We start from the raw sequence: 11786 nt of genomic DNA on the forward strand, positions 1-11786 counted from the left end.
CAGTCGTATTAACCCTGTTTCCCCTCATACGTTGCACGAATGTTATTTTGGAGAGAAAAATTGTAAAAAAAGAAGAAGATGGTTTAACATGGTTGTGTTTCTAGATGTTTGGTATTTATGTGTCTTTCCTGCCTCACTTATTTTTAAGCTTCTTTTAAAAAGTGCTGGTTGCCCTTTTGTGAGAACTGGCCAAATCCAGGTGTGATATGTCCCGCCCGCGTCCCCTGTAGCTAGTCATAGATTCCGAGGATCGAGAGACGATTGTGGCCTGGTCGCCTAGGCCTGTGTATCTGGCACCCGGGTCTGATAGTGAGGAGGTCGGAGAGGATGTGGTGTCAGAGGCTGAAAGCCAACCAGGGTCTTCTGCACCTCTCGAGGTGCACATGAGTGATTCAGGAGAAGAGGACAAGCCTGTTCTTTATGCTAGGGTACGCAGGGTTGCCAGAAGGCACGAATGATTTGATTTGATTGGATTGGATTTGTATGCCGCCCCTCTCCGTAGACTCGGGGCGGCTAACAACAGTAGTAAACAGCATATGACAATCCAATATAAACAGTTAAAAAGCCCTATTGTAAAGCCATACATACATACATACATACATACATACATACATACATACATACATACATACCATGCATAAAATTGTAAAGGCCTAAGGGGAAAGAGTATCTCAATTCCCCCATGCCTGGCGGCAGAGGTGGGGTTTAAGAAGCTTACGAAAGGCAAGGAGGGTGGGAGCAATTCTAATCTCTGGGGGGAGTTGGTTCCAGAGGGTTGGGGCCACCACAGAGAAGGCTCTTCCCCTGGGTCCCACCAGGCAACATTGTTTAGTTGACGGGACCGGGAGAAGATCCACTCTGTCGCTGTTAAAATTGTAACTGGTCGCTGGGATTCGTGCAGCAAAAGGCAGTCCCTGAGGTAGTCTGGTCCGGTGCCATGAAGGGCTTTATAGGTCATAACCAACACTTTGAATTGTGACCGGAAACTGATCGGCAACCAATGCAGACTGCGGAGTGTTGGTGTGACATGGGCGTATTTAGGAAAGCCCATGATAGCTCTCGCAGCTGCATTCTGCACGATCTGAAGTTTCCGAACACTCTTCAAAGGTAGCCCCATGTAGAGAGCATTGCAGTAGTCGAGCCTCGAGGTGATGAGGGCATGAGTGACTGTGAGCAGTGACGCCCGGTCCAAATAGGGCCACAACTGGTGCACCAGGCAAACCTGGGCAAACGCCCCCCCTCACCACAGCCAAAAGATGTTTCTCTAATGTGAGCTGTGGATCGAGGAGGACGCCCAAGTTGCGGACCCTCTCTGAGTGGCTAAGCAAGAGGAGCTCTCTGCATGAATAGATCTCTAGAGCCACAGGCCACGCCCTTAGGCTATTTAAGGTTGAGACATGTGACGCTTCGGCGCGGAAGTCATCTTTCTTTATGTCCCAGATGTCTGCTCGGATTTCTCTCTTGGGATATTATTATTTCAATGATGAATTACGAACTGGGGAGTTGGGCTTCCTGGCAACTCAGAGTGAGTCAGTTAATGAGAGCTGTGTGAAGAAAGAAAATATCTGTGAGTTTTGGTTTCTGCTTTGGACTCTAATTAGCAGGTGACACCAAACAGACTTATTTTATTTTATTTTATCTTTATTTATTTATTTAATTTAATTTAATTTAATTTAATTTAATTTAATTTAATTTAATTATTTTATTTATTTTATTTATTTTATTTAATTTAATTATTTTATTTATTTTATTTATTTTATTTATTTATTTTATTTATTTATTTGTTTATTTATTTATTTATTTAACTTATTTAATTTATTTAATTTTATTTATTTATTTATTTATTTAATTTATTTAATTTATTTAATTTATTTATTTAATTTATTTATTTATTTATTTGATTTATTTATTTGATTGATTGATTGATTGATTGATTGATTGGATTTGTATGCCGCCCCTCTCCGTAGACTCGGGGCGGCTAACAACAGTAATAAAAAACAGCATGTAAATCCAATACTAAAACAACTGAAAAAACCCTTATTGTAAAACCAAACATCCATCCATACAAACATACCATGCATGAATTGTAAAGGCCTAGGGGGAAAGAATATCTCAGTTCCCCCATGCTTGACGACATGCCTGGCAATTTCTTGCTTTGTTGCTGGATTTCTAAATCCAAACCTCCCTGCTCCTAAAATTTATTTGTTTATTATTAATTAGACTTCTTTTTTAAAAAAAAATATTTTTATTGAATTTTTCTTAAAAAGACAAAGACATACAACATTGAACATTCAAGGAGCTGCCATTGCTCTGCTTACCTTAGAAGTCTAACTACTACAAAAAATAAAAACCTAACTATAATCAGATCAATAGAAAAATAGCATACATTTATATCAAGCATTTATTAAATTTGACTCAATATGTTAATTTAATTACTTTGTCTGTAAGTTGCTTCTTTTAAAAAATATATAATATAGTGAATAGCATATCTAAGTTTACTCTACTATAAACATTTTTAAACTATTAAACTCTAACTTATAAAATTTCAAAACTATAGGTTCCAAAAAATACTAAATTCTTGTTACTTTAACTTGTAATGTTATTTTTAAAATCCCACCATAAAATATGGAATAAATTATATGAATGGTGGGATATTAATTAGACTTCTATTTATTTATTATTATTTATTTATTATTTGGATTTGTATGCCGCCCCTCTCCGAAAACTCTGCTGCCGTATTCCTCAGACTCATGGCGGCTCACAACAAAATAATATACTATAAGGTAGAAATCTAAATTTAAAACATACTAAAACCACAATTACTAAAAATGCCAATCGTTCATACCAATCAAACACAAATTCATTCATCACCTGGGCTAGGTGTTAATCTTAGCGTCCCCAAGCCTATCAGCAGAGATGGGTCTTTAAACTCTTGCGAAATGGCGGGGAGGGTGGGGGCAGTATGAGTCTCTAGAGGGAGCTGATTCCAAAGGGCTGGGGCCACCACGAAGAAGGCTCTTCCCCTAGGTCCCTCCAGGAGACATTGTCTAGCTGACTGGACCTGGAGAATATTAGAATCACATGCTTAAATCTTGCAAAATGAGTATGTGGGGGGCCTAATTCTTGGGGGGCTCATCGCTGGGACAGAACAGATATGTACGCTGATGTCCCTCTCGTGCCTCCTCATGCGCACTTATTTGGAGGAGAACTGGCCTTACAAATCCAAGATCTCTGAACTGTTCAAGCTACAATTTGTTGGCGATCCAGCCAAATTTATATTTGATAACAGCTTTTATTTAGTGGAGGGGGGGGAGTGTTGTCTTGGTTTAACTGTGCATCATCGAAAAACATTCCATTCTTATGATACGAGGATGGGGTGGTTTTTAAAAAAAAAAAAAAAATCCTAAAGGGATAAACTTTCCAAAGATAATAAGATGGGAACTCTTTCCTTCACATCTGGAACCCAGTGAACGGATTGGCCTTAATTATAGAGAAATAAAGGGCTAATAGCATCTTCGGCACGACGGATCGTTTAACATTTTCCGTCGGGTTTCTTACAAGCGTTTGGAAGGCGTTTAGATTTCATCAGGGAAATGAAGAGCTGGCTTGTGGCGGGAAGGAATGACGTCAACCACGCAAGTCATGAATTAGAGCAGCACCTCCATGGCTGGAAACCGCGCTTAGCTTGGCAGAGTTACAGAATGACAGAATGCGTTGGAAGGGGCCTCAGAAGATCCTCTAGTCCAGCTCAAGCAAGAGACTCTATACCAGTGAAGGGGGGGGGGACGTATTACGGACTACTGTAATGCTCTCTACATGGGGCTACCTTTGACTCAAACTCAACCCTAATAAGATGGAGTGGCTGTGGGTTTTGCCTCCCAAGGACAATTCCATCTCTCCATCCATCACCCTGGGGGGGGTGAATTATTGGGCATCCTCCTCGATCCACAGCTCACATTAGAGAAACATCTTTCAGCTGTGGCAAGGGGGGCGTTTGCCCAGGTTCACCTGGTGCGCCAGTTGCGGCCCTATCTGGACCGGGACTCACTGCTCACAGTCACTCATGCCCTCATCACCTCGAGGTTCGACTACTGTAATGCTCTCTACATGGGGCTACCTTTGAAAAGTGTTCGGAAACTTCAGATCGTGCAGAATGCAGCTGCGAGAGCTATCATGGGCTTTCCCAAGTATGCCCATGTCACACCAACACTCCGCAGTCTTCATTGGTTGCAGATCAGTTTCCGGTCACAATTCAAAGTGTTGGTTATGACCTATAAAGCCCGTCATGGCATTGGACCAGAATATCTCCGGGCCTGCCTTCTGCCGCACGAATCCCAGTGACTGATTAGATCCCACAGAGTCGGCCTTCTCCGGGTCCCGTCGGTTAGACAATGTCGCCTGGCGGGGCCCAGGGGAAGAGCCTTCTCTGTGATGGCCCCGGCCCTCTGGAACGAATTCCCTCCGGAGATACATACTGCCCCCTCCCTCCTGATCTTTCGTAAAGCTTTCAAGACCTACCACTGCCGGCGGGCATGGGAGCTGTGAGTTACAAGATTGTCCCCGTCCGACATAAATGACTAAATTGAATGAATGTGGATGATTGTATAAGGGCTTTTTAGATTTTTTACTAATTTTGCATATGTTTTAAATAATTAGATTTCTCATGTATATTGCTGTATTTACAATGTTGTATGCCGCCCTGAGTTGTTTGAGAAGGGCGGCATAGAAATTGAATGAATGAATGAATGAATGAATGAATGAAAAATAGATAGATAGATAGATAGATAGATAGATAGATAGATAGATAGATAGATAGATAGATAAATAAATCTTCACCCGCCCACTGCAGTGAAGTCCTCCGGAGCCCGGAAATGGCCTGTTTCCCGACTTCCAGTGGGCCCAGTAGGCCTGTTTTTCGCCCTCCCCAGCCTCCAGGGGCTTTCTTGGAGCCCGGGGAGGGGATTTTCCTTTGACATTTGCTTCCTGTAGTCATTCCCACAACTCAACACACAGCAGTCCAGGAACTCAGTGTTTGTTCCCAACAAACGCCCCTCCCCACAGGATCTCCCTAAGACTCATTCCCCAGGTGTGCCTGGTGAAGCCGGACGGGGCACACTCCTCACAAGTAGCCTCCTCCGTGGGAGCTGATCCCGCCTCCTCTGCACTCTCCAAGCCCTTGCATCAGAAGGGGGTGGTTCAATGCTCCGTGGCTGAGCTCCGTTCCTCCCTGCCTGGAGGCTTGCTTTATTGATTGATTGATTGATTGATTGATTGATTGATTGGATTTGTATGCCGCCCCTCTCCGTAGACTCGGGGCGGCTAACAACAGTAATAAAAAACATCATGCAAATCCAATACTAAAAACAACTAAAAAACCCTTATTATAAAACTAAACATCCATAGAAACAGACATACCATGCATAAATTATAAAGGCTTAGGGGGAAAGAATGTCTCAGTTCCCCCATGCCTGACGACAAAGGTGGGTTTTAAGGAGCTTACGAAAGGCAAGGAGGGTGGGGGCAATTCTAATCTCTGGGGGGAGTTGGTTCCAGAGGGTCGGGGCCGCCACAGAGAAGGCTTTTCCCCTGGGCCCCCGCCAAGCGACATTGTTTAGTTGATGGGACCCAGAGAAGGACCACTCTTCCAAACAGCCTGGCCTGGCCTGGCTCTGCCCTTCCCCACTTTCCTCCAAGGCCAACGGAGCTGCCCTCACCGTCAGTTCTTCTTCCAGCGCATTTTCCGCAGAAGAATCAGACTCCACGGGGGCATGACAAACTCTGGTTTGTCATCGTTTGGGAACGCAGGAGGAAAATGGCAGCCTTTCAAACCTTTCCCAGAATTAAGTCGGGCTTCCTTTTTAAATCAGAAGACAACAATCTGAGATTTTTTTTTCCCCTCCTCCTCCTCCGATTGGAAAAGAGCATCGCATCAGGGAAGACCTCGCTTAACTAGGAGCACATGGGATTTTTCTCATGCTTTTTAAAATGTGTGCAACCAGTTTCGGGGCTGAAAACAAAATCGTTAAAATAAGAGCCAGTTTTGATTGATCGGGTATGTAAATCAATAGGAAAGGCATCTGGTTGGTTGGGTTTTCCCACCCTTGAATTCCAAATCTGCACTACAAATGAACAAACGGACGGTTAGGGCTCATAGAGTTGGTCTTCTCAAGGTTCCTTTGGCTAGACAGCGTGGGAGGGCCTTCTCTGTGGCGGCCCCAGCTCTATGGAAACAATTCCCCATCCTCCTGGCCTTCCGAAAGGCTGTGAAAACATGGTTTTGCAGCAGGCCTGCGGCCAGTGAACAATGCCATCTTGCCCCGACTGAATGGATGTGAATATTTTAGTATTAAGGTTTTTAAATTATTTTTACTTTGTTTTATATTGTTGTTTGCCACGAGGTTCTTAAGGTGAAAAGTTTATAAGACGAAACAATGTTTCCCATAGGAATCAATGGAAAAGCGATTAATGTGTGCAAGCCCATAATTCACCCCTTTTGCCAGCCGAAGCGCCCGTTTTTGCGCTGCTGGGATTCCCCTGAGGCTCCCCTCCATGGGAAACCACACCTCTGGACTTTTGTGTTTTTGTGATGCTGCAGGGGAATCCCAGCAGGGAAATCCCAGCAGCACAAAAACGGGCGCTTCGCTGGCAACGGAAGTCCGGAGGTAGGGTTTCCCAGCAAAGGGAGCATCAGTGAAATTGCAGCATCGCAAAAATACCGAAGTCCTCGAAACCCCACTTCCGGGCCTCTGTGTTTTTGCGATGCTGCGATTTCACTGAGGCTCCCCTCACTGGGAAAACCCACCTCCGGACTTCCGTTGCCAGCGAAGCGCCCATTTTTGCGCTGCTGAGATTTCCCTGCTGGGATTCCCCTGCAGCATCACAAAAACACAAAAGTCCGGAGGTGGGGTTTCCCATGGAGGGGAGCCTCAGGGTAATCCCAGCAGCGCAAAAACGGGCGCTTCGCTGGCAACGGAAGTCTGGAGGCGGGGCATCCCAGCGGTGGCGGTGGGTTTGTAAGGTGAAAATAGTTTGTAAGAAGAGGCAAAAAAATCTTAAACCCCGGGTTTGTATCTCAAAAAGTTTGTATGATGAGGCGTTTGTAAGACGAGGTATCACTGTATTTTAGCCTTTTCTAAGCTGTAAACCGTATCCCCCTCTTTTGATTTCTTTTGCCTTCAGCTTTTGAACCGCAAGGACAAGGCCACTTTTGAGAAGCTGGACTACTTGATGTCGAAGGAAGACAATTACAAGAGGATGCGAGAGTACATCCGATGCTTAAAGATGGTGCCCTGCATTCCTTATTTGGGTAAGTTTTTAAAACTATTTTATTTTCCCCTCTGATCTGCCGAAAAGCATCTTCGATAACCAGGCTTCTCCTTCTGAGTAACAGATAAGTCTGGACTTACTAAATCCAATCTGTTTCAAGGTTGTTTATTGTTTTAATTTTCACAAACTGGCCACAACCCTCTCTCGCGTGAGGAAGGAACAGATCCCACAAGCCGTGAAATATTCTAAGGACTCCCCAGAATAGGTCAGTTATTCTTACACAGACATCCTCACCAGATACTTGGCACCGGAGTCACGCAAACTTCTCCAAAGTCTATGAAGCGTTCTCATCCAGGCCTGGCAGTTCTGAAACTGACCTGATTGAGGTCATTCTTGGAAGCTTCAGCATTGTCACACTGGTGATCAGAGATAGAGAGGGGGAGATAGAGATATCAGGTTTTTGGGTCGAAACAAAATAGTTTCCCCTTGAGAACCAAGGTCATTCCCACAGGTAGCTGACGAGAGGAGGAGTGAAGTTTCCAAGCAACTGGATAGCACCTTGATTGGTGCACCTTGTGAAGGACGAAATTGGGTGAAAACTATGGGGACATTCAGAGTCGGTTTTCACCAGTCCGTGCGAATAGGATATATGCAACAAACCTGTTGTTTGAGGTATCTACTTGCCTCTGAGTTCTGTTTGCTATGAGTTGTATTACTTGGAACCCTGACACAGAGATGGCAAATTCTCTACAGCAGTGGCTCTCAATCTGGGGGTCGAACGACCGTTTCACAAGGGTCGCCTAAGACCCTGGGAAAAGACAAATTTCCCCTGGTGTTAGGAACTAAAGCTTCTATTCTGGTGCTTGGGAACATATTTTAAAAATCCAACCAATCAGGTGTTTACAGTGGGGGCTTAAAGCTCTGTTGGGAGAATTGGTGCTTCACTTATGGTTGGGGGTCACCACAACATGAGGCACTGTATTAAAGGGTTGCAGCATTATAAAGGTTGAGAACCACTGCTCTACAGTAAGGCTTCTTTGCCAAATTTCCTAGTAAATGTATTTTGGGGTAAAATTTCATGATCTGGTTTATAGACGAACAAACAAAGATGAACCATCTTAAGTTAAATGGCGGTTACAGAGATTTCTATCCTACCGGGAAGTGTTGTCCCCTTCATGCTATATTTTCACGTGATGCTATCATTCATTGTAATGCTGCGCTGTTCTCACATTCTAGTAAAACCCAGGTTCTTCCCAGATAATACAAGGCATATTAAAGGTGTGGGAGGTGATAGTTTGGACGAGTAAAGATTGGTCTTTGGGATTGAGGAACCTTGGCTCTTGAGTATTTTCTCCGTGAAGCCTCTGGTCTGGTTGAAAGATTTAACTGAATGATTTAAAGCTATATTATTATATTATCCGTTGAGTCAAAGTCATTTGAATTTATTGTTTGAAAATGGGCAAACGGGGCCCTTTGTCAGCGCGTTTTCTTGGCGCTTCTGCTGTTTGGCCTGCTTGGGTGTCTGTGTTTATTCTGTGCTTTTCTGAGTAGTTTTAAGAAACGCTTCCTTTTATTCATGAAAGGCGCAGATACTTGGAAGATAAAATCCTCATGTTCACGGTTCAGTGCTCCAATTAAGGGATTTGCTTTCTACCTGAGCCTTAAATGAGAAGAGACATTGATTTTGTTTCAGAAAATTTACTTTGTAGCTCGCTCTTAGATAGCATCAAGATCACGTGAAGTGCTAATATCACCTTTTAAGGCCTTGGTAAGGCCATACTTGGAATACTGCATCCAGGTTTGGATGCAAAAAGGATGTGGAGACTCTAGAAAGAGTGCAGAGAAGAGCGACAACAATGAACAGGCTAAAACACATGAAGAACGGTTGCAGGAACTGGGTATGTCTAGTTTAATGAAAAGAAGGACCAGGGGAGACATGACAGCAGCCTTCCAATATCTCAGGATTGCCACAAAGAAGAGGGAGTCAAGCTATTCTCTAAAGCACCTGAGGGTAGAACAAGAAGAAATGGGTGGAAACTAAACAAGGAGAGAAGCAACTTAGACCTAAGAAAAAAACTTCCTGACTGTGAGAATAATTAATCCGTGGAAACAGCTTGCCTCCAGAAGTTGTGAATGCTCCAACACTGGACGTTTTTAAGCAGATGTTGGATAACCATCTGTCTGAAGTACTGTTGGATTTCCTGCCTAAGCAGGGGGTTGGACTAGAAGACCTCTAAGGTACCTTCCAACTCTGTTGTTGTTGTTGTTGTTGTAGTTATTATTATTATCTTGTAGGTTTGGGTTGAGGGGACTGCTAAGCTTGAACAAAAATTCGGGGAAGAGGGAAGATCCCTTCCTGAAGATTAATCAGGGATTTATGGACTTAATAATTCCATCGTTCCCATTGCACTGATCATTATTATAAGGGACAAGAAGAATTCCTGGATTTGCAACAGGATCTTGTGGGATTTTTTAAAAATATCAATGCAGAAATTGCAAGGGGAATGTTTAAGAGTTGTTCTGGATAGTGAGATGGGTGTCTTATAAATTTAAGAAATAAATAAGGACTTGTGGAGTCCTTAGCATTGTCAGAGCTTGGTTGTTTTCTTGAAGACATTTCACGACCCAACTAGGTAACATCATCAGTGCAAGTGAGAGCAGGTAAGGAGAAAACTGAAAATTGGTGGATTGGATGGATGGCTAGGTAATGAAAGGTAGATAGATAATGATAGCTAGCTAGCTAGCTAGATAGATAGATAGATACATAGATAGATAGATACATAGATAGATACATAGATAGATAGATACATAGATACATACATAGATACATAGATACATACATAGAGACAGAGGGAGAGAGGCAGACAGACATACAGACAGATAGATAGAAAGAAGGTGGGTGGATGAATGGATAATAGAGATACATATCTGTTCTACTGTATTTATGAAATTTATTATTTGAGGTTTAAGAAGAAGGGGATGGTATAGGACAAGACAGAATAATTTATGTTCCCACTGATTTATTCTTGACTTATGACTTTTAAGATTACATTTCACCTCTCATCCCAGAGCCAGATTAACATTTTGTCCCTGTTTCCTATAATTTTTTCTTTTTAAAAAAAACCCCAAACAAACACGGTCTTTCCTCCCTTGCCTCAATAGCATTGCAACATCTTTATTTTTTTTTTTTAAAAAGGAATAACAGCGCTCCAGATTCAGCGAGTAGCTCATCCCTTAGAAAGCCTGTGGCGCATTGCACGCCTTCCTTTGTTTCCACGAAATCCGCTAACAGACATGACCTCTTGGTGTACGGTATGCGCGGAACAAAGCAGCGCTCTGCCACTCATTTCATTTCTGAGGGCTTGCTTGTTTGTCTTAGCGAACTTTGCTTTTAATATCGTTTTTCACTTAAAACGTTGGCAGCTGCATCCTCCAGTTATTTGAAAAGCTCGGCAGAGCTGCCCTAAATCGTTTCCAAGAATCACAGTTCAAGCCAGTAGTAGTTGCTGCAGTTTAAGATGGGCATGTCTTGGAGAAGGAACGGGTCTGGAATTAATGAAATAGTCATAAGGAACATCAAAGGATTCCTGCACTTCTTCTTTAAAAAAAAAAAGGGGGGGGTCTTCTCTGCCTGCAATTTTTACAGTTGGAGGAGACAAAAAGGAGGGGGAACATTTCCTTGATCGTGAAGATTATGAGGCTCACTTGTAGTTGAGTGCGGGACAAATTTTGTGGCTTTAAGGAAACCGCAATCTTTCTGCATTTTAAAAAAATGATGCCGGAAGGTTTTTCACCAGGGATGGATAGATAGGTAGGATAGGTAGGTAGGTAGAAATAGAGATAGATAGGTAAGTAGATAGGTAGATAGAAATAGAGATAGGTAGGTAGGTAGAAATAGAGATAGGTAGGTGCAAAGGTAGATAAAAATAGAGGTAGGTAGGTAGGTAAGTAGGTAGATAGAGAGATAGGTAGGTAGGTAGATAGAAAGAGATAGGTAGGTCAGTAGGTTGATAGGTAGTTAGAAATAGAGGTAGGTAGGTAGATAGAAATAGAGATTGGTAAGTAGGTAGGTAGAAGTAGAGATAGGTAGGTAAGTAGATAGGTAGATAGGTAGATAGAAATAGAGGTAGGTAGGTAGGTAGAAATAGAGATAGGTAGGTAGGTAGAAATAGAGATAGGTAGGTAGGTAGGTAGGTAGAAAGACAGAGAGAGGTAGGTAGGTAGGTAGAAATAGAGGTAGGTAGGTAGGTAGAAATAGAGGTAGGTAGGTAGGTAGAAATAGAGATAGGTAGGTAGGTAGGTAGAAAGACAGAGAGAGGTAGGTAGGTAGGTAGAAATAGAGGTAGGTAGGTAGGTAGAAATAGAGATAGGTAGGTAGGTAGGTAGAAAGACAGAGAGAGGTAGGTAGGTAGGTAGGTACGTAGGCAGGTAGATAGAGACAAGACAGTGTGGTAGTAAAAAATTTGATAGCCCTTCAGTGGAAAGAGGGATGGACAGACATGATAAAGAAGACTAGATAG

At 42.9% G+C, this 11786-nt stretch overlaps 1 protein-coding gene across 7 annotated transcripts in view; it reads left to right on the plus strand.

The window, feature by feature from the left end:
• The window catches only part of RALGPS1 (Ral GEF with PH domain and SH3 binding motif 1), a 163529-nt gene that overhangs the window by 55396 nt on the left and 96347 nt on the right, over positions 1-11786 (plus strand). For all 7 annotated transcript variants that reach the window (XR_011559682.1, XM_070758546.1, XM_070758549.1 and 4 more), the window contains one exon: positions 7180-7306. Coding sequence is in view for 6 of the 7 variants with exons in the window: in XM_070758546.1 (XP_070614647.1) it covers positions 7180-7306 (127 nt within the window). In the remaining variant the exon portion in view is untranslated. The remainder of the gene's footprint in view (positions 1-7179; positions 7307-11786) is intronic.

Source organism: Erythrolamprus reginae, chromosome 8, assembly GCF_031021105.1.
Source record: "Erythrolamprus reginae isolate rEryReg1 chromosome 8, rEryReg1.hap1, whole genome shotgun sequence".
Lineage (NCBI taxonomy): Eukaryota > Metazoa > Chordata > Lepidosauria > Squamata > Dipsadidae > Erythrolamprus > Erythrolamprus reginae.